The sequence below is a fragment of the Benincasa hispida genome, chromosome 9 (genome assembly GCF_009727055.1).
Source record: "Benincasa hispida cultivar B227 chromosome 9, ASM972705v1, whole genome shotgun sequence".
In the NCBI taxonomy this organism is placed as follows: Eukaryota; Viridiplantae; Streptophyta; class Magnoliopsida; order Cucurbitales; family Cucurbitaceae; genus Benincasa; species Benincasa hispida.
This window is the reverse complement of record NC_052357.1, coordinates 83,601,370-83,625,683: the sequence shown is the minus strand read 5'-3', so window position 1 is coordinate 83,625,683 and position 24,314 is coordinate 83,601,370. Positions and strand designations below refer to the sequence as shown.

The following is a 24,314-nucleotide window of genomic DNA, read 5'->3' as shown; positions in this document are numbered from 1 at the left end:
CGTAAGAAGAAGAACAGAAGAAGCAAAAGAGAGATCAGTAGCAATGGAGTTGAACGCCAAAGTATCAGCCAAACGTCTCTGTTTTGTTGTGGCTGTTGTGTTAATGGTGGCTTCCACCCATTTTCTAATTGTTGAAGGCAGAGTTTTAAAATCAGATTTAGAGAAGTTAGCTGATGGGAAGGAGAAAATGGAAGATGTGAAGCCAATAATTGCAATGGACAAAGTTAATTCATTCAGTTACAGTAATCGCAGTGCATTCAGGAGCTTGAGTTTCGTGTTGGCGTCTGGGCCTAGTAAAAAGGGTCCTGGGCATTAACCATTTTTGCCTCTTTCTTCTTCATTGTTTTTGTATAATTCTGCACAAAAATAGAGCTTTTGTATTATTTTCAGAAGAGGAGATTTTGTTTCTTCATTGATTTGAATAACAGATCATTTTGAGGTTGGGCTGATGAAGAATATAAGTTTTCATTTATTTTTATTCGACTATAGCGTTTCACAAACTTTAATAAAAATTGGTATAACCGTAATGAAATTTATCAATTATAATAAATTTGAATCGCAAACGTAATTAAGTTGATTTTAATCGTATTTACTTAAAATAATTGAATGGTAGAGTCAAGCAAACGATAATAGTAAATATGTCAAAATTGACAATTAACAATAACAGTAATCGTAACACTAACTATAACGATAACAGTGATGATAAAATGTAATTCTCAAGTGCAATCGGATTAAGATTGCGGTATTTCATTACAGATTTTCAATGATCTAGTAAGTTTTTTTTTTACAATTCGGAATTCGACAGTAAGGAGTAGAAGAAAAGCGAGGAATTGCGGGAATATGTTTCTCTTTTTGGCATTAGGGCTAAAAAACAGATGGTTGCTTTGCTTCGATATGAAAACAAAGTGAAACGGAGTTGGGAAATCGAGAATTCGTTTGACCATCTTTGTTTATATATGTAATTTGGGTTTAATTAATATTGGGAATCCCGTGTTCCGTGGTCTTCGTGTTTGATGACTTCAGATTTAGTTTCTTATTTCTTTTATTATCCCAAATTTTTTAAAGCAAATTTATTGTCCTGGTTATAGTAATCAACGTATTCAAACTTAATGAAATGTAAAGATATTTTTTTTTTCTCTAAAAAAGATCTAAAATAGAAGTTAATAAACTAAGGTCCCGATCAAATTGAAGTACCAAAAGACTAATACAAATGAAAAATAAGTCCAAACAAAAAGCTTACAAATTTGAAATGATCGAGTACATTCAAACTAACAAATATGAACAGTACTTAATAGTTAAAGTGGTGGTAAAGATTGAAGGTTCAAAATTTTGATTCCCACAGGTGCATTGTTACTTACCATGAATAGTTTTGTTATGCTTTTTGTCTGAAGTTTAGAAACAGAGACGCCCAACAAATTCAAAGATAGCAATGTTTGTTTCCATGTAAATTATGTAGGAATGCCTAAAAATATTAGAATAGCCACATTGCTTCCCAAGATTTTTGTAGGAAATACTAGAGCCATTCAAACGAGGGAAGGACGCCTATCCCGACCTCCACCCTCTCAAAAACAAACCCGCGTGGGGTTTATAGGAAACTTGTAAAATAAACAATAACATATGGCAGTTCACCCTCATAATTAGATCGGCCCTAGCCGACCTTAAAAAATGTAAGCCCAAGTTCAGTCCAAGTCGAATGAATTTAGCTAAGTCAGCCCAACCTTTAGTTAAGTCCATAGTCCAATTTTTGGGATGGGTCGACCATAAAAGTAGCTAGTTTTTTATGATTGCATTTCAAAAATACATAAAACAAAGATTCATTGCAAAAGTGCATAAACCTACATGTGTTAGTTTTCATAAGATATAACTACCCTTCGTAAAGATCTTGGTTTTTAAATAACCTCTAAATAAATTATAACCGAATATAAAATATTTCACAATGTATCTACAAACATGGTGAACAAACCTTTACTTACCAATGTCATAAATGTTGGTGTTTCGGTGTGTACATATACATATATATAAACACCTTAATGAGCTAGAGAAAGGAAGTAAATGAATGGAAAGTGAATATGTATGTGCTAATATACTAGGTCGATATTTACATATTGCCATCAATAATTCTTAAACCTGCAGCATCACACTGACATCAGAGCAATCCGGTGGGAAAATGTCGTACGAGCTGAAATTCCATGCAACCTTTCACATGATTTTTCAATTACCATAAGGTAATAGCATCACGAACTTGACTGTGGACTCAGAACTCATTGAAGCTTTATAAGAAATTGCAACATGATAAAATGTACCAAATTTCTCACTATTCTTCAACTGTGGGGTACTATGGTACAAACCTGTCGAATGTATAGAACTTGGAACAAGAGATTATACATCTTGCAAAAGATCACCGTTCAGCACAACACAAATCTACGAAACCTCAAACATTATATGTAAGCCAACAAGGCATAGTACCACCACATCAAGGCATAGACAAACTCGACAGGATAACAAGAGATCACACATCTTGCAGTAGATCACCCACCGTACAGCACAATACAAATCTACAAAACCTCAGAAACATAAAATGTAAGCCAACAAGGCATAAAACCACCACATCAAGCATAGATAAACTTGACAGTGTAATTCTAGTACTTCCCAAGAATATGGATACTCATCTATACTAAATTGAAGTCAACTAGTCTAGTGAAGCATGATCGAACACAAGTTATGCAGCACAGGAAACAATTGGTGGACAATGGACAACAAATTCTTCGATAGAGAAAAGGAGCAGAAAGAAAATTCATGAGCAACACTGATTTCCAAATAGAGAATGGGATAATGGCTGTATTAAATCAGGAAAAAGATGCAATAAGATGAAAATCTGAAACAGAATGAAAAGTCAAGGAAAAACAGAAAAGAGTAAATAAGAACAACTTAACAAACAGATGATACTACTTTGTAAAACTAGAAAACCTTATACGAGCAATTTTCTTCCAAACATGTTACCACAATTTGTTTATAGCCACAATAGTTCTGCAGACCTGACGATACTACTCTGTCAAACTGATGAGAAGCAAAATACAAAAGGACAGCCTTGATAACACTACACTATACATAATACAAATAGTTGAACAAAACCTCACCCAATATTAAAAATCAACTTGTGGTTATGTTCGAAATGATTGAGAAAATCTTGCCACAATCTGATAACTAATTACAGCCACAAGAATCTTCCAAAGCAAACACGTTTCTCTCTAAGTTAGAAGTACGCATAATATCAACTTGGTCATACAACACAAACACAGGTATAAACAGAGCGAGATCATTGTAAAACATGATAGGAATTCCCAGGGTATCGAGATGACAACATGACAAGGCCTGTCGACTTGGGATTATGACACAAACAAAAAGCAATAGTACTTGCACAAACAACTCAAAGAGTGCATTCCCAAAGATCCATTTCCCAGCAGGAGTTCAACATAGGGTTACAAGGTGCTTCAATCAATTCCTAGGTTCAAAACAAAAACCTCCCATAAACATCAGACAACTTTCAATCTTCCACTATGATTTACAAGGTTCAAACATCAATGTAATGAATATTAATATAACACAAAAGGAACTCTTGGTTGCAGACACTTTCCATCGGAACCTAAAACTAAAAGTCATTTTCATCTCTCTAATTTCTTAAAGATGGCAATGTACAACAATTAAATCCCCAATTCTAGTCGCCCACCATACAACCAGAGCCGGAGGAAGAAAACAATAATCCTATGTAAGAAAATTAGACAGTAAACGAGAGACAGGGATAATGAGTTGGCCACATTCTAATCAAAACATGTTTAGGAACAGATGATCAGGAATAAGTTATTCAAGGAAAACACGATTTTAGATTGTAAGAAAACATAAATCAAATAGAAAAGCACAAAACGAGTCGGATAAGGGGGCGGAGGATCTAGATATTCAAATTAAAAGGTAATGATTCTCATGTAAGCATCAGAAATTCATAAGCAATACAAACATACATCCGTAAAAGAAACCCTCAGAAGCATTCTGAAAACCTAATTCACATTCTACGAGAACAAAGTCCTAGACGAATTAGGATTCTTCAACAGATGGGGTTTCCGCGTTAGTGGTGGTCGATACAACAGGAGGAGACGAACCGTTTTCAGTAGTAGAATCGGAGGCAGCTCTGGCCTTGACAGTCTCGAGCGTGCGCTTGCTGATCTCCCTAGAATATAGTTGAAGGATCTCGATCCCGTCGTCGTCAGCAGTGGCTTTACCTGCGGCAAAAGAATAGGCTTCTTCCTCTATAAGACGAGCTGCTTCGGAGGCCTCGTCTTGGGGTACAGTGCCGTAGCGCTTGGAGAGAACAGAGGGGTTCGAGAGCGTCTCGATCAGGCGTTTGATGACGGCGTCACGGGTGCGTTGTGAAGGCGGCCAAATACTGAACGAGGTGTTAAAAGACTTGGGTGATTTGGTTGACTCCTTAGGCAGATCTCCAGCTTGGGAATCCGTCGTGGGGGAGGTAGAATCCTGTTCGGTGGACGGCAAGGCGGCGATCTGAGGCTCAGACATTTTGGCGAAGGGGAGAGTGGAATAGGAAGAAGGGTTGGGTTAGGAAATTTTGGGGATTGGAATTGGAATTGGAATTGGAATTGTAATTATGAAGGAAGGCGATGGAATTGAATGGGGGTGGGTATTAAACAGCGGAGCACCGTGAAGAAATTATCGGAAGTGATGAATCCCCGAGAATCCGACGGTGGAAATAATTCGCTGTTTTTGGTATTGGAATTGATTGGGAAAGGGAAAGTTCTAGAGCCGTCATCAATGGTTTCGTTGGAAGTTTGAATTTGGAATTTGAAACTCCACGGTCCATCCCAGCGCGTCGTTTGCCTCTTTGAGTTCTCATTTTATTTCATTTTCCATTTTTAATCTTCATATTACCCAACTCGGTGTCCCTCCTTTGCTTCGGATTTTATTTTATGTTTTCTAATACAAATGAGTTAAATAAATATGTATTTAACAGACAACTAAATTTTTCTTTCAAAAAACTACTTTTAGATTTTGTGATTTGAATAATATAAATTATAACATTAGTGTGTTTTCATTATATCCTGATTTATAGTTTAAAATTTTTAAATGTAGATGTAACATCTCAAGTTTTAGTTAACAGAATATATATATGGGAAATTATTTCAAATGGTACTGTTGAAAATATTTACAAAATATAGTAAAATTTTAGAACTATCAATAATAGACGTTGATAGATACTGATAGATTTCTATCCGTGTCTGTCAATTGAAACTAACTTGTAAAGCTCAAACACCAACTTAAACTAACTTGTAGTTAAAGTGAAAGTAAAAGGTTGATCCACAGGGAAATGTTTTTTAATCCTTTCCTTAACCAAGCTTAACTATGAAAGCTATAAAACGGGGGTTTTTATTAGGAATGTCCTAGAACTCGCAGTTCGTGTTAAACATTCTATTTATCAATAATAATAACTTGTTGATTTTGCATCTTATTATGAAAATCCAGTAAACATATCCTATGCTATAGTCTGAATACTGTAACTTTATCTAGTGACATAAATAGGATCAAGTTGACAGTATATAGCCTAAATGGTCTAATAAGTATATGGATGAAATTGGGTATCTCATCCTGATAACATTATTGGATGCGGCCCACTTAGTAGTTGTTACAATAAGTTGTAAAGTTCTACCAACGATGTGGTCCACAAATCGTTCATGTTCAGACATGTGAGTGGGGCATCCTATGCAATGAGTTTGTATGGACTGGACCATGAAAATAGTCACTTTTCTTTATAACGATCGTTTACCGTTAAAATTGACTATTTCATTTATCAAATAACCTAGGTTAACTCGATCTTAATTATGAGCTAGTTATAAACTCCTGTTTGTTCGGAATTATCCTTCGATCTGCAAACGGTGAGAGTAGTCCAATAACATTACTCAATAAACTTATCATTTTGAGATAAGACCAGATGAACAGTTGGGGACATAACTCTGCAAGATGAAATTCACTCTTACTCAATTTAGGGTTAGTAGATAGGTTGTTCTCTTAAGTACTGATTCCAGGTCTTGAATAATCGGGGCTCCGCCTTCTCATGATAGAGAAAGGATTTGATTCATAGGTGTTATGAATTAGAATTGTTCATTAGAGGGTCAATGGGAACTTAAGGAACAAGATGTATTCACAGGGGTAAAACGGTTATCTTGACCCAACTGTGATTACGAACAACCTATGAAGGCTCGACTTACTGATTATGGTTATATAAAGTGGACATAATATATCTACAGTGAGGGGAGTTCAAAACTATGGGCTATAGTGGAGTATCCCATTAGTTAACGAATGGGGGTTGGATCAAACTAATGAGTTTAGTCGATTAATCTCGAATCGTTGGAGCTCATGATCTGTAGGTCTGCGAGGTCTCCCTACTAGCTCGTAAATGATTAAGCTTTAGAGTAGCTTGAGAAAATAATTTGAAACGTTCAAATTAAACAGAATAGGAGAATATATATGTAATAATCCCACTTTCTAGGACTATTAAAAAGGGAATCGCTACTGCATGCATGCATAAATATTCTCATAAAGTAAATTAAAGAAAATAATTATAATCTTAAACTATATTAAGTATATAAAAAAATGTTATAACATATCTCAAAGTCTTAAATTGTTCAACCTGGGCATCCTTTTTAATAAGAAACAATTTATAAAAAAAATGAATAAATAAATAGATAAATTAATTAATTAAATTATGATAAATCCATGAATGGATAAAAACAAAACATGCGAAAATATAAACAGTCAAATGCGAAAGCGAATTCTAGTTCCTTTGGCACTGTCACGAATTCCTCTTGTCAGTCGCCCGAGTGTCCTTGCCCTTACCTGAAAAAAGAGAGGATAAACGTTGAGTATAAAATACTCAGTAAGTGATCCCATTACCGGGATCAGACTATGCATCCACGAGCAAAGAAAAAAATAAATAGCTCGTGGCTCATACAGTTACATCAGTTTTTTATGATGAAAGGAAAACCAAAAGATACACTATCTTGCCTTGAAACGCATGTCTAGCGGCCCGTAGGCACATCGTCAAACATGATAATAACATGAATGTTAACCTGTCGGTTCACGCATGTCTAACGGCCCATAGGCACACCGTCAAAACATGAAACATGGAAATAAAAGTAACATGAATGTAAACCTGTCGGTTCAAGCATGTCTAGTGACCCGTAGACACACCGTCAAACATGATAATAACATGAATATTAACTTGTCAGTTCATGCATGTCTAGTGGCCCGTAGGCACACCGTCAAACATAATAATAACACGCGTCAAGACAAGACAATAAACCACTCTACTGGTCTATTCATGCATCACATACGTAATATCAGTACTGATTAGAAGTTTTAACATGCTCATAATACTTGTAACTACCATGCAACTAACAAAACATATTGTCAAACAAATATCATGCTCCAGAGTCAACCAAGTAACTTGATAGGTCTAATCTAGATCGCCTGGCACGAAGGCACCAGTAATAGTATCACTTACTTCAACTTGGTCACAAAAGTCCATACAAATAATTCCTTAAAACCTTTGGAAAACTCGAATCAATCCAAAGTTTTGGCTTGATCCAAGACAAATTCGAAAACTTGATTCAAGTAGCCAATCTGATCAAGAATTAATTCCAAAATCAATAACTTATTTTTTTTCCACTATTACTCTCAATCCCAAAGAATTACCAACCAACTTACACAAAACTTATCAAAACTGAAACTCTTCGATGAAGAGAATGGTCCTTTCTTTGTTAGCAAAGCCTCGAAATCCAAATCCTGAAAGTCGACATAATAGGTAACACTAAAATCATTTCCAACACTAAGAGGCACTTTAAAAAGACTCAACACCAAATCTTGCCCAAAATAATCCAATTCTTACCCAATCTGAAAAAGGCAGAGGCGGCGAACGGAATGGCAAGGAGGCGGCATTGCTCGCGGTGGCAACGACGGAACAGCGAGACACTACATGCGGTGGCGTTGGCGAGAAGATCTAGCGAGGTGAGGCTGCTTGCAGCGGCGCTGGCGAGGAGATCCAACGACATTGCTTGCGGCGGCGTCGGAACGGCAAGGCTGGCGGCTGGAAGGTGTTGGTGGCTAGGGCTAGAAGGAAAAGAAGAAGAAGAAGGGAAGGAAAAAGGGTTGCGTGTGTGTGAGTTGAGGAGAGAGAGAGAAAAGTAAATTAATTTTTTTTTCATTCCTTTAACCCTTTCCATAAATATATATAACCAATTAAACTCTTCCTTTTCCCTTAAAAAAACAAATTCCTTAATTATCTCCCAAAATATAGATATACTTATATATATATATTTTCCTTTTCCTTTAAAAAAAAAAAAAATCTAATATACACATTTACTTGTCTCCATAGATAACCAAATCTCTCAATATATAAGCCAGAATAAAACTCAATTAATTCCAAATAATTAAATCATATTTTAGCTTAGCCCAAAAACATAAATCTCATATAATTTATCCAAGTAGCCAACAAAAAAAAAACTTCATTACAAAATAAAAATCAGGATGTTACATTCTACCCCCTTAAGAAACTTTCGTCCACGAAAGTTCTAATCCTAAAAAAGCTTGGGATAATGCATCCTTATGTCGTCCTCGCACTCCCATGTTGCTTCCTCGAATTGGTGATTCCGCCAAAGAACCTTCACCAAAGTTATCTTCTTGTTGCACAAAACTTTCACTTCCCTGGCCAGGATTCGAATAGGCTTTTCTTCGTAGCTCAGGTTCTTATTTAAATGCAAAGGCTCATAATCCACAACATGAGATGAGTCTGCTACGTACTTTTTCAACATGAAAACATGAAAAACATTGTGAACTGCAGAAAGAGATGGGGGCAAGGCCAGTCGGTATGCTACAGAGCCAACCCGCTCCAAGATTTCAAATGGCCCGATGAAATGAGGGTTCAACTTACCCCTCTTGCCAAACCTCAACACTCCCTTTATAGGTGCCACTTTTAGAAACACCTTTCCACCTACCTCAAACTCCAGGTCCTTACGCCTAACGTCAGTGTAACTCTTCTGCCTGCTTTGAGCCGTCAACATTCGGGCCCTAATCTTCTGTATTGCCTTGTTCGTGGTTTGTACTAACTNCTAACGTCAGTGTAACTCTTCTGCCTGCTTTGAGCCGTCAACATTCGGGCCCTAATCTTCTGTATTGCCTTGTTCGTGGTTTGTACTAACTCAGGTCTTAGTAATTTTCGCTCACCAACCTCATCCCAGCATACGAGTAACCTACAACTCTTCCCATAAAGGACCTCAAACGGTGACATACTAAGGGTTACCTGATAACTCTTATTATCGGCAAACTCTATCAAATGCAGGTGAGAGTCCTAACTCCCTGCAAACTCTAGTGCACAAGCACGTAACATATCCTTCAGAGTCTGGTTCAAATGCTCATTTTGACCGTCAGTTTGTGGGTGAAAATCCGTACTAAAATCCAAACGTCTACCCAATGCTGCCTGAAGGCACTTCCAAAAGCTGGCGGTAAATCGAGGGTCCCTATCAGACACGATGGACACTGGTACCCCGTGCAATCTTACCACTTATTTCATATACAACTGGGCCCACCTACTCACTGATGATGTAGACTTCCCTGGAATAAAATGTACCAGCTTGGTAAGTGTATCCACTATAACCCAAATTACTGTAAAACCCTTCACCATTCGCGGCAAACATACAATGAAGTCCATCGAGACATGCTCCCACTTCCATTCCGGTACGCTCAAAGGTTGCAACAAACCTGCTGGCTTTTGTCTTGGGGCCTTTACCTGCTGACACACCAAGCACTTACTGACAAACTTTACTATCTCCACTTTCATGTTATTCCACCAGTAGCATGTTTTAGGTCCTGATACATTTTGGTACTGCTAAGATGTATTGAAAATGGGGAGTTATGAGCTTCCCATAACAGATCATTCTTGAGGTCACTATTTGCTGGTACACATGAACGTCTTCGAAAAGTAAGACCATTATCTGCTGACAAGGAGAACTCACCATCTATCTTGTCTTCACCTGCTACGCTACTTCAACTAATTAAGGATCACTGCGTTGAGCAACAATGATCCTCTGTCTTAAACTTGGTTGTACTGACAATTGTGCTAACTTCGCAGATACTTCGCCTACCACCACTGCTATCTCAGCCCGCTTAAAGTCCTTACATAAACGACTCTGTCTGGTGATAAGGGCTGTTGAATGGGCTACCTTCTTACTTAGAGCATCTGCCACTACATTTGCCTTTCCTTGGTGGTATAGAATCTCGCAATCATAATCCTTCACTAGCTCCAACCATCTACGCTGCCTCATGTTTAACTCCTTCTGAGTGAAGAAGTATTTTAAACTCTTATGGTCGGTGAAAATCTGTATCTTCTTACCATACAAGTAGTGCCTCTAGATTTTTAAAGCAAAAACAACAGCTGCCAACTCTAAATCATGTGTGGGATAATTCAGTTCATGGTTCTTTAACTGGCGGGAGGCATAAGCAACTACCTTACCTTGCTGCATCAACACGTACCCCAATCCTCTCTTGGAGGTGTCACTGTAAATAACAAAATCACCCGTTCCATCTAGTACGGTGAGAACTGGGGCCGTAACCAACCTTTCCTTGAGATCTTGGAAACTATCCTCACAAGCCTTACTCCAAATAAAGGAAGCTCTTTTTCTGGTCAACTGGGTCAGAGGGGTGGCTATACGGGAAAAGTCCTTCACAAAATGACGATAATATCCTGCCAACCCTAAGAGACTATGTACCTCTCCAACTGTGGTAGGACGAGACCAACTCGTGACTGCGTCGATCTTTGCAGGATTAACAAATACACCTTCCTTGGACATACATGCCCTAGAAAGAACACCTGCTTTAACTAGAACTCGCACTTGGAAAACTTAGCATATAACTGTTACGCCCTCAAGGTCTCTAGAACCTTTCGCAAATGTTCCTCGTGCTCCACCTCTGTCTTGGAGTAAATCAAAATGTCATCTATGAAGACTATCACGAAAGTGTCAAGAAATTCCTTAAATACCCTGTTCATCAGGTCCATGAATACTGCAGGAGCATTCGTCAACCCAAATGACATCACGACGAACTCATAATGCCCATACCTCGAATGAAAAGCTGTCTTGGGAATATCACTGTCCTTTATCCTCAATTGATGATACCCCCGACCGAAGATCAATCTTAGAAAACACTGTAGCTCCCTGCAACTGGTCAAACAAGTCATCAATCCTGGGAAGCGGATACTTGTTTTTGATAGTCACCTTGTTTAGTTCCCTGTAGTCAATGCAGAGCCGTAATGACCCATCTTTCTTTTTCACAAACAGAATCGGCGCACCCTAAGGGGACACACTAGGGCATATGAAACCCTTATCCAACAACTCTTGCAACTGAAATTTGAGTTCCTTTAGTTCTGTTGGGGCCATTATGTACGGAGCTTTCGAGATAGGAGTTGTGCCTGGCTCCAACTTGATAGCAAAGTCTATGACCCGATGCGGCAGCAAACCTAGAAGTTCTTCTGGAAAGACATCCGGGTAGTCACGTACTACTGGCTCTGAAGTCAAGGAGACCTCAGGCTCTCTAGTGTCGATGACACTAGCTAAGATACTCTAGGTACCCTGGTTAAGCAACCTCTGGGCTTTCATGGCAGAAATCACTTTGGGCAGGACCATGGTCCCCGCCCCTTTAAATTTAAAGCTGGCTCTTATGGGAGGGTTAAAGATCACTTCCTTGCGAGAGCAGTCTATACTGCATGGTTAGCAGCTAGCCAATCCATTCCTAAAATCACATCAAAATCCCGCATGTCCAAGACTACTAAAGTCACATCCAGGGTATGACTCGCTACTTCAATCTAACATGCTTTTATCTTCTCCTTTGCTAACATAATTTCTCTAGACGGAGTGGAAACCGACAACACAATGTGTAAAGGCTCTAGTTCTAACATGGCATGTTTAACAAACAATGATGATATAAACGAATGGGACGAACCCGAATCAAACAATACTAGCACAAGATGCCCCAAGATTGGGAGCGTACCTGTCACAACAGTGCCTGTTTTCTTGGCCTCCTACCGGGTGGTAAAGTAAACACAACCTTGCTGATGTTGGGGCCTACCCGAACTCTTCTGATCACGGCCTACAAACTGACTCCCAAAATCGAACGTGCCTCTAGCAGGACATCTATCTATCCAGTGCCCCTCCTACTTGCAATAAAAACAAGCTCCGGTGCCTGCCAAACATCAACCCCAGTGATGTTTTCCACATGAGCTACACACTGGTCGCATCCTCTCCACCGTACCCGTCTTGGCAGCTTGATGCCTAAAATGACGAAGCGATCTGTCTGAACCTTGAACCTTCTGATGGGGGTGAGGCTCGAAAGCCTTCTGATCTGCCTTCCTCTTTTGACCTGAGGAAGGTCCCGCCCCGAATACTCGTGAAAACTCATCTCTTGACTGTGGGTCCACCTCGGCTGCCAAACGAAGTGCCTCAGCATGAATGGTTGGTTTGAATGCTCGCACGATACCTCGTATACTGTCTTTTAGGCCTTGAACGAACCTTTCTTCCCTCATGGCTTCTGTGACGACCAACTCGGGGGCAAAACGGGATAAGGTGTCAAACTTCTAGTCATACTTCTCCACTGACCTGTGTCCCTGCCTCAGCTCTAAGAACTCCCTCTGCTTATTGTACTTCAGGTTGGCAGAGAAGTACTTCGCGTAAAAGCGCTCCTTAAATTGCTCCCAAGTCACTGGATCCCCTCCTACACCCAACATCCTTTCTGCCGACTGCCACCAAATCTGAGCCTTGTCGGTAAGCATAAAAATGGCACACTGCACCTTCTGGTCTTCTGGGCATTTCATATAACGAAAAATCGTTTCAATCGAGGATATCCATAATTCTGCGTTGGTAAGGTCCTTTAGTGACCCATTGAAGGTGCTGGGGTTATACTTCCTAAAATCTCGCAAATGCTTGGCCTCCACCGAAAGGCCTGACATGCTTTGGTTCTGGATCATGTTCTGAGTCTGGACTTGCGGCACCTGATCCCCAATAGTACCATTCTGGCTAACGGCTGGAAGGCGAACGACGACGGCTGGAAGGTGCTGGCGGCTAGGGCTAGAAGGAAAAGAAGAAGAAGAAGGGAAGGAAAAAGGGTTGCGTGCGTGTGGGTTGAGGAGAAAGAGAGAGAAAAGTAAATTAATTTTCTTTTCTTTTCTTTTTTCCTTTTTTTTTTCATTCCTTTAACCCTTTCCATAAATATATATAACCAAATTAAACTCTTCCTTTTCCCTTAAAAAAACAAATTCCTTAATTATCTCTCAAAAAATATATATACTTATATATACATTTTCCTTTTCTTTTAAAAAAAAATCTAATATACACATTTAATTATCTCCATAGATAACCAAATCTCTCAATATATAAGCCAGAATAAAACTCAATTAATTCCAAATAATTAAATCATATTTTAGCTTAACCCAAAAACATAAATCTCATATAATTTATCCAAGTAGCCAATAGAAAAAAAACTTAATTTAAAAATAAAAATCAAGATGTTACAATATATTTAAATATGATTTAAATATATGAAGATGATTATTGTGTAAAAAATTAATTTATGAAATTAATTTTAGAAAAATTATTTTTCAATTATTTAAAATAAAAATTGAATTTTGAAATCAAGATTTTGGTTTTAAAAGAAAAATGGGAAAAATCGGTTTGCATGGACAAAATGAAAAATCTTGATTTTCCAATATCATCTTCTTCATGCTCACACAAAGTCCACTTCTTCTTCTTTATTAATACTCTAAGCATGAGTTGCAAGCCATGCATATCTCTTCTTTGCATGTTCATCTACAATAAATAAAGAAGATTGGGGTGAATTGAAGACATACATAATACATAAATTTTGAGAGAAAATTTCAGTGGGAATAAAGGGTTCTTCGAAGTGAGCTGCTGTGAGTATTTCTCTGTTTTTCATTACTTTAAGCTGTTCTTGAGTCCCACAACTCGGTCTAAGGCTGCAAGAAGATGGGGGAAGATCTTGAGGTGGTTCAAGGTGATCTTTGGTGAAGACTACTGCTGATTGATCAAGTTCTTGAAGAGTTCTTCAAAGGTATGTCATAAAATCCTCTTATTTAGATGAGCATGCTTTAGTTTATGCCAAAATTAGTGAATTTGAATGCTTATGGATCCTTGATACTTCCGCTGCAAGTTTTCTAATTCTAACAGTTTTTTTATTAAGACAAGAAACATGCTAAAAGTCAAAGACAAATGATAGTTTAACCAAATTTAGAACAATCTTGCTTCTAATCCAAGTTAGATGTTCATTACAATTTTTATCATTGAATTCTACAAATTTAATTCATAATCGAATTAAGCTTGCAACTACTTACTTAATAGATTAAACTAGTCTCTACAAAGGCAGACAACTAGCAATAACCTAGTCAAAAAAGCGTCATAATCAACGATTAAGGTAGGATCCACCTGTATGTCTCCACATACATGCTTAAGTTACAACGACAACCAGGGATCTTAGTTTATTGGTTTGTAGTAAAGCAAATAAAACATCTCATGTTTCATAGACAATAGTGAAGAAAATATCATATATTATTACATCACAAACGTTTGTTCAATACAATGTTTATAAACTACAGGACCCAACGAAAGTTTAGGGCATCAACCCCAACAGCCCTAACCCTAATCAATCTACATGCTTATCCATCAATGTATACTTCTTCATAGAGTTTTGTCTCCACAATCCCAACATTCTCCCACTTGTAGTCAAAATAACAATCTTAGCTCCCACTGCAACAAAACTCATCATTGTCAAACTCCAAGACTAAGCTCTCACTACAACTGTTATCTCTAATCTTCTTGGCAAAGTCCAAGATTCAACATAAAACCTATAAAATCAACAAAGTAACAAAACAAGAGACAATCAAACAAATAATTGTAGCACATCTGTTCTTGGGTTGAGGTATGGGCAAGCTACATGAATGGTTTGACTCCCGATGCACTTATTTGCTTCTATGACTTCATCAATTCATTCAATTCTCAAGCTTCTCAATTGCTTATGAATTGATGGACCAACCCTCCAACTATCTTCACAATGGTATGATATTGTCCATTTTGGGTATAAATCCTCATGGTTTTGCTTTTGAAACCACCCCAAAGATCTCATTCCAATGGAGATTATTGTCCTCACTTATATACCCATGATGGAAAAAGTTATCATTTTCACGTATAATAAATTTATAAATATGCTAACCAATTTTGTCCTATATTACAATTATTTAAATTATTTTACAGATTTGTATTCCAAATAATTTTGAAAAAAATAAATCCAACAGTTGTTGGTTGTAATTTCATTAAAAAAAATTCTAACGATCAAAGTAATTAGAATGGATAAACAATGTCAAGTTAGCATAAGTAATTGAATAGTTTATCTATCTGATTTGTTATTGTATTCTAAATATAACTTTAAGTGGGTGGAGGACTATTACAGTCTACTCCATTTTTGGACCCCAATTATAATAGTTGGCATTTTCAACTAGGGCAGTTATAAATATAGTAATCAAATTTAAGGTATTTGTAAATATAGTACAATGTAAAAGAATTTACAGATATAACAAAATTTAAATTTTGTTTTTGAAGTCTATCAATGATAGACCATATTGCTAGTAGGGAACTATCAGTAGTAGACCACATCATTGATAAGAATCTATCATCGATAGAGTCTATCACTAATAGATTTTACTATATTTGCAATTTTAAAAAATGTTGTTATACACTTGATTATTATTCCTGAAAATACTATCCAATATAATTTTCCTTCCAAACTATTAAATCTACAATTAACTATAACACTACTATTTTAAATTATTTTTTATTATTGTATTTACTATTTTCTATCTACCCTCACTCTCTTTGTTTTAATGTTTACTACTTCCTACTCAGACTAAACTAGTTGACACCCCAATCACAAAATATCATAACCTGCAATTATAGAAATTACTCATTATAATAACCAATTCAACACTCCAAACACTCCCGAATTTCTAAAACCGCGATAATGTTAAAAGAATTCTATACATTATCGTGTAGTGGAATTGAGAAGAAAATATAGAAAGACAACCTTCAATATCTATTACATTTGATGATTATCTTAATTATTTGAAAATTTTCAAATCTCATTTTTCTTAAAGTAAAAGACAACATTAATTAATCTAGAAATTTCTTGAAATAACAACCTAAATAACTTAAGTGTGTAAAATATTAGATTTCTCTAAATTTATATGGAAGAATGTAAATAAATATCTCAAATGAAATACTCTAAAACGTAAGCTTCAAGAACTTCTAGATAATCCTTACGAACATATATACTCATTAAAATATCTAAGATCTCCAAAAAGAAACTAGAATAATCTATTTACTGGGATTCCAAAAATCATCTCATACACACACAAGAGTTGTATCCTATTTGTGAAAATAAAATAGTTAGAGAAAGTCAGATAAAGTAAGAAAAAATCGTAGATGATAAAAACTCTACTCTTAAGAGTGTCCATATTTGTCTTTCCTTACTAAAAGTCTCTTTCTTGAGCTATCTGTATTTCATTTGCGTCAGCTTGGCAGACCATGGACAAACAAACTTGGAGTACAAATTTTGAAACAAGTTTCTTAAACTTTGTCCCACATAGCTAGCATGCGGTCCAAACACACACTAGAATTCAAACGTCTTTCAAGTATTTTAATAGTAAACTAACCAAATCAAAGACAAGAGAGTAAATGAAGCATAGAGTTACGAGGTTTACACATTGCCACCAAAGCTTTGGCTTTAGGCATAGTGATTCCACTTCCTTCAGACAAGTCTATTTGTTGTTCATCAACCTTCTCCCACTCAAAGCACTGAATCAAAGTGGCCAATGTCAATCCCACGACTCGTTGGGCGAGTGCAGCCCCTGGACAAGCTCTCCTTCCCATTCCAAAAGGTATCCATTTGTAGGATTCAACACCTTCCCAATTTAGAAACCTCTCTGGTCGGAAGCTGTTGGGATCTTCCCACACTTTTGGGTCCCTATGAATGGCCCATGCATTCACCAACAACATTGTTCCTTTGGGAACCTCAAATCCTTCAATTCTACAATCTTCAGAGGATTCATGTGGAACCAACAATGGAGCCGCTGGAAACAGTCGAAGAGTCTCGTAGATTATTGCTTCCATATATCTGAGGTTACTCACATCGGCTTCCTCCACCATCCGATTCTCCCCAACGCAATCTCTTATCTCAATCCAAGCCTTCTTCATCACCGTTGGATGATTCAAAAGTAGCGACATCGTCCATTCTATTGTTCCTGATGTTGTATCTGTACCTGCAGCCAACATCGTCTGTGCACATATCATTAACTTAATGTTGAAAATATTTTTTAATCACATCTAACAATTTAGCATCCAAACTTTAGTCCATAATAATTTAATATACCAATGAATCATTAGAGAATTTTTATTATTATATATGACAACTTAGTTATTGTTGTCCTTAAATCACATTTGTACGACAAAATTATTATATTATTTTGAAACTAAATCTTTTACAAGGCTGAATTAATATTACCTTTAATTTTAACCATGTAAACTTCTTTGAAAAGGATTCAGCATTGTTTTTAGTTCACAAACTTATCACTTTAAAATATGAAATAAAAGATGGGATTTTGTCCATGTGGTGGTTTACGAGATAGTAACTTACCACGTATAAAATTTGTAAATATTCTTGGAAAAGACAAGTGGATAGAAACCCTGTTTGCAGTTTCTGCCGCATCGCAAGGTGTTGAATATCAATCACTTTCTAAGAGTGACATCACAATTTATATCTTACAAGACAATATCAATAAATCCATGTGTTTTAGACACCCGATGTTGATGATATCAACAATAGGCCATATGTACGAGTACTATTTGAATTACCTGTTTTTTAGGCATATTTGAATTATCTTGATGCATATCACTTTAGTTACAAATATATATTAAAACAAAGTAAGAGGAGTGATCCACATAATAAATTATAATGGAATAGTTAAATAATAAATATAAAGTTGGAGTTTTACTACCACAATATCTACTCTAATTAAGCTGAGAATTATACCCACTTTTTACATATTTCTTAAAAAAAAAAAAAAAAAAAAATACATCCATCAAACTATCCAATCATAATTTACCATATAAAAAATTCTTCCTACATTTTAAATCCTTTTAAATTATAGTAAGATGCATAAAGATGAATATATCTTGAGATGTACCCAATATAAGAATGAAAAGCGATAAATTGAGATGGTACAAAAGAAAAATACTTAACTACAACTCCTATAACATCTATTTTTGTACATGGCATCAAAGCGATAAATTGAGATGGTATAAAAGAAAAATATTCAAGTGTAACTCAAATAACATCTATATTTATACATGGTATCAAATTATCTAATCAAAATTTGTTATGTAAAAAATTTATTTTTCAATATATATGATGTTAGTAATGAATGCATTCCAATATTACCTTTGAAAATTTATAATACCAAAAAGTGTAATTTTAAAATGTAACATAATATTCCATCAACCGAAAAACTAGATTATGGTATTATTCTCCTCTCTTCTGCGCATAATTTTTTTTTTTAAATTATTCTTTTATGAAAAAATTTACGTTAACTGCATGGATTGCACCTGCATCATTTTTATTACTTTTTTAAAAAATTTAATATATATTTTTGGGTGTGGGATGAAAGTGAGAGACAAAAAAAAGAAAAGAAAAAAGAGAGAACATTTAAGGATGCATACTGGTAAAGGAAAGAAAATGACATTATTATAGAAATTTAAACGCACAATCTTTTACTTAGACACTTGTTAAATCAAAGATTAACCCAAAATCGCTCAAGTGAAGAGTTAAAAGGTAATTAAGCATTTTATAGAGGAAGTTACCAGAACATGACCCTTGATAATATCATCGGAGTAATAATCAGGTTGGGATTCTTGCAAGGAGAGCAGAGTTTGAATCATAGATTTTCCATGTTTATCCTCCGGCCAACGTGAAAGTCTCCTTTCCCTCTGTTCATCAATGAGTTTTTGTAGGAAAACATCAGCTCTCCCACTCGCTTTCAACATCCTTTTATTTAGTCCTTGAAAATCAAACACTCTCAAAATGGTCAAAAAATCCGCTGGATTCGTCGCGCCACTCAATTCAAGAAGCTCCTTCGTAAGCTCCCTAAATTCTAACGCTTCCTCCACATCCACCACTTCTACACCAAAATACCGTTTCCCACTAACCATCCTCATCACAATATTGAAAGACAATTCCTTCAATTTCGATTTCATTTCCACCCCAACAAAATTATCCTCCCTACAAATTAATTTGTACAAATTCTTTATCCATAACTTCAGTTCTTGCACCCGGATGTTGAGATACGTGTTGAGGCGATGGTTGGAGAGTAGCTCCGTCGTGGCTATGCGGCGCATGTTGCGCCAGTGTTGGCCGTAGGGGGCAAATCCAACTGCGGTGTAGTTGTAGTTTATGTACTTCCCTGAAAGCAAGCGAGGGCGGTTGGCGAATACGATGTCGTTTTTGGTAAAGCACTCACGGACGGCAGTGGGGGAGGAGACAACCACCACCGGACGGGAGCCGATTGAGAGGGATAGAATTGGACCGTATTTGTTGGAGAGATTGTGTAGCACTCGGTGCAAAGGATCTCTGAGGAGATGAAGGTGACCGATGACCGGAAGGGAAGGTGGGCTTGGTGGAAGTTTTTTGTGGTTTATTTTTCTAAGCTTGGAAAGAAGGATGAAGGTGAAGAGAAAGAGAGAGATGAGGAAAGGAAAGAACCAAGTAATTGTGTGAGGTTCCATGGATGGATATGTTTATGTGAAACAAATCCAAATCGCCTTCGTTTCATGCTTTTATACAACAAAACGGTGGGGAGACACGGATGAATTTGTTTGTGTTGGACACGGCAGGCATCTGACGGTGAAACGGGACAGTAGCGAATGGTTAGGAAATGGTGGTCAGACAAAGAATGGAACCTACAAAACGTCGCGAATCTCGTTCTCTTTAAGACGTTTCGCGGCTCTGCTCAAGTGTACAAGCAGGTCAACGAATTTTCCACCCAGTATAAAACAACCCAAAAAAGTCTTGATTGAAAATGCACCATTACCGATCGAAAACTTACACCTTCAAACTGATTTGTTAAAAAAAAAAAAACGAAAAAAATAACAAAATGGAAGGGATTGAGGGAGATTTCATTGTGAAGAGTGGAGGTCGATGGTGGAAGATCAACTTTACTTAATTAAGAAATTTTTTTTATAATTAAACTAATAATAATAATAATAATAATAATAATAATAATAATAATAATAATAAAACGATAATTTTTATTAAAAGACACACACTCGCCTTGCCACCTTCGGACAACAGCGTGTGGGATTTTCACCGTACCCACATTGGTCTATCTTCTCATTATCTCTAAAACATGGGTACCCCTTGGGGCCAAACCCAAGGTTCAATATGGGAGTATAAAAAGGAGAATGCATTTCCCAACTTAACTAATGTGGGATTCTCAAATGCCAATTTTCTTAACTCAATTTTCACCAACAATCCCCCACTTGAAAATTTAAAAACATAAGAAAAATATTTTCCATCGAACAATTTCAGTCTATACAACACTGTGCATAAGCAAATGTGTCTTATGACTTGAACCTTTACGTAGTGTAGATGATTCAAAATATATTAAAGTAACCTTTGGTTTTGAACTCTATCTCTAACAACATCTCACAAACAGTGTCATTAGGGTGTAGTTCGAAAGCCCATGCTTTAAGGCCTAACACGTGTATCTCGATTTAGTGAATGCTCTAGAGAGTTTTCCTAAAGAAACTCCATAGGAAGTGACCCCTACTTCCACATTCACGTAGATGAGTCTATCAAGAATACTCCTGTAGCTAGGTACCTCACTTGACATCAAGTATAGATCTCATTAAGAACTAAATTCAACTTCTCTTACACTTCAGGATATCATGCTCAGACTTTAAATCATAAGAATGAAACTCTATGTTTGTTTTAGCATTATTCAATATATATCACTTGTGATCAGTTATTACCCGTTGAGCCTATTTCTTGGGATCTCCAATCTACAGGTTGGGTTTTCCTAACAGTGATTCATTTTTCTATAGGCATGAGTCTCATCCTTTTTGAGGTTCTAAAAACCTTCTCTCTGACCAATCCTTTCATTAAAGGATTTGCCAAAATTTCATCTGTCTGTATATGATCCACTCTAACTGCACCAATAGTGAGAAAATCTCTAATGGTACTGTGCTTACAACATACTTGTCGTCTATTTCCATTATAATAACGGTTCTGAACTTTTGCGATTGCTGCAGTACTATCACAATGGATCAATATGGCTAGTATCGACTTTTCCCATAGAGAAATCTTTAATAGTAGACTTCTAAGCTACCCTGCTTCTTCACTAGCTATCGCTAATGTTATCATTTCTGACTCCATCATAGATTGAGCTAAAATAGTCCGTTTCTTGGACTTTCAAGAGATAGCTCCGGCTGCTATATTACCGCTTGTAGTCTTTGAATCATCCGAGAGGGAGTTCCAGTCAGCATCATTAAACCCTTCCAGGACAGTGGGAAACTTCTGATAATGTAATCCTAGGTTTTGGGTTTTCTTCAATTACCTCATAACCCTTTCTATAATATTCCAATGCTCTTTACTAGGTTTGCTTATAAACCTACAAAGTAATCCTACAACATAAGCTATTTCAGACCTAGTGCAGTGTAATGCATTAATTGTACTATGATGCAAGTCCATGCCATAAACTTGATGACATAGATTTTATGCAATGATATGTGATACTACTTCTAGATATGCGTTATTAATGAATATTCTTGTAGTATGCTGTTCGTTGTCACAAGTTTCCTTGCGTTGAAACCAAGTATAATTTTACCGCAAGTCTCTCAGTATGATCCGAGGTCGAACACATGGACTATTTGAAGTTATTACGTTATGTTTGTGATATATGCGACCAGGGTTTTTTAAATTAATAAAGGGTTTTGTGTACAAGTAATTAAACATGTGATAAAGTAAAGTAAGAGGTAAAGATGCGATAATAAGGTAAATTGTGATAAAATAAACCTAATCTATGATGATACAAAATACAGGTTTCATGATAAAAGATACCAAGGTCAAGGCTAGCTGTGAAGATTATACAAAGATCGTGTAATGCGGTGGCAAGTCTTATGTGCGAAGCAGAAAAAGAAAAGATAACTAACATAAACAGCACAAGTTCCTTAATTGCGTTAAAGACATAAGTACTGTTCCGCTTTTCCCTTGGCATACACCTCTTGGTGATCGACCGCGTTCCCACATTTCTGTGGTGAAATAGGGACGAGTGTAATGAACGCAAGGTTGCTTCCACCTCTAGAAGTACTACTCGCTTTAGTTAACGCATTCTTCTAACCTTCTCTCGACAGATCAGACTAACATCTTCAGTTCTGCTTAAAGATGCTTTTCTAGTTTTTTAAAAATAGAATGTTTATCTCTTCTTTGTCCAAACAACTTGATATGTCAATATGCGGTGGTCAAACTTTGCATCATTTATTAGAGACTGTTGGTCATGGTTACACTCTTCGTTTTGGCTTGTTCCCACGGGTGTCATGTGAATATCCAACTACGGTTGTGTGCCAATTTCAACTTTAACTCATGATATTCAGAGGAATTGTTTCTTGCATTCTTTTATTATTATTATTATTATTATTTTGCATTTTTTTCCACTTATCATATTCATACTGCGTTGTTCTTGGAAACCCACCTTCGTTTTGGCTTGCTCCTACGGGTGTCATACGAACATCCAACTATGAGCAGGTTCTTTTCACAACTAAACTCTTATCGGGTTGGGATTATTTTTGAGATTTTCCCTTGCGTTGACATTGGAGTTTTGTAAAAAAAAAAAAAAAAATATCAATTTTTTTTTTAAAACGCATTTATTGAAAATCATATTCTTGATCTTATCCGCTCAGACCTTCCCCACCCCCAAATTTAAAAATGAGCAAGATCCCCATTGTGTTGTTTGGATAGACTAAACAAACACTTAGAATAAAAATTTCAAAAAGAAGGTTTGAGTAGCACTTTGAAAGATAAAAGGTAAAGTACTGCTAAACTAAGAATTAACTAAGTGTTAGTCAGAATTTACAAAGTATGGGAAATGTTTCTAAGTATAAACATATTATACATCATGGTAGCGCAATGAATAACGCAAAAGTAAAAGATCAGAACATCGCAAATATTGTCAAAGGATGATAAAGAAAAAGGCACAGGCAAAAAGGAGTGAATATGTACTCATTTATATTGAATATTAAAAAAGTATACAAATAACTAAAAGTTAGCGCAATACAAAATTGTTGCCTGTACAAAGAATCAAAGAATTCAATTAAATAATGAATTGAATAAAAGTATAAAATGTCCACATAAAAAAAAAGAATGTAAGGATTATTGCTGAGGAGCCGGAGGGTCTGAAGGAGGGTTTCGCGGTGATACAAAAGAAGTCTCTTCAAAAAGCAAGTGTTGCCTGAGATGCGGGGGCACCAATGGACCATGAAGGTATGCTGTGAGAAAATTAAAGTATTCATGGTTGCGCTTCGCAAGTTATCTTTGGTGGCGGTTGATTCTATGAGTGTTGCGATGTATGTTGATCAGCACCTCCCTTGATATGGCAACACTACGCTGAATACTATCAACTTGCTCCATGACTGCATCAAACCGCTGGTCGAAGTAGGCTTGTTGTTGATTGAAGAGTTGTTGTGGTTGGAAGAGAAGTTGTTGTTGTTGGGTCAGAAGTGACCGCATTTCTGCTAACTCAGCAGCCAGGGAGGTTATGGAGGGTTTTACCTGCGATGTCTCGCCAGCATCGTTTTGGGGTTGGGCAGAGGTGCCTTCGCCCAAATCGTATGGGTCATCAACTTGCGGCGGTGGAATGGAAGATTGCAATGATGAGGCTAAGGGTGAAGTTAGGACCGCTGGGTGAACAGTTGGAGAATTGGGAACGAGGAGAAGATTGGTAAAGTGTTCATGGAGTGGAGAAGAAGGTTGTGCGGGTGGGCTTGGAGGGCTTGGAGGGCGAATTACCAAGGGCAAAAGGGTCAAAAGGTTCTGGATCATGCATTGTTGACTCTTGGACCTTTTCTTTTCCCTTGTCTTCTCTGCGTGGTCTCTTA

The 24,314-nt window shown here is 36.8% G+C and overlaps 3 protein-coding genes across 3 annotated transcripts; all 3 read right to left on the bottom strand.

Annotated features, from left to right (window-relative positions):
• Positions 1-3,861: 3,861 nt before the first annotated feature.
• On the bottom strand, positions 3,862-4,866 carry LOC120087124 (MFP1 attachment factor 1-like). The gene has a single exon (XM_039044014.1). The coding sequence runs from the start codon at positions 4,567-4,569 to the stop codon at positions 4,090-4,092; it is 480 nt and encodes a 159-aa protein (XP_038899942.1). The 5' UTR covers positions 4,570-4,866; the 3' UTR covers positions 3,862-4,089.
• A 7,819-nt stretch (positions 4,867-12,685) lies between these two features.
• On the bottom strand, positions 12,686-13,075 carry LOC120084949. The gene has a single exon (XM_039040759.1). It carries the CDS (start codon positions 13,073-13,075, stop codon positions 12,686-12,688), a length of 390 nt encoding a protein of 129 aa, XP_038896687.1.
• A 3,754-nt stretch (positions 13,076-16,829) lies between these two features.
• On the bottom strand, positions 16,830-19,949 carry LOC120084948 (cytochrome P450 81Q32-like). The gene is made up of 2 exons (XM_039040758.1): positions 19,029-19,949; positions 16,830-17,447 (listed from the first exon to the last, which is right to left on the bottom strand). Exons 1-2 carry the CDS (start codon positions 19,947-19,949, stop codon positions 16,830-16,832), a joined length of 1,539 nt encoding a protein of 512 aa, XP_038896686.1.
• Between the last annotated feature and the right edge of the window lie 4,365 nt (positions 19,950-24,314).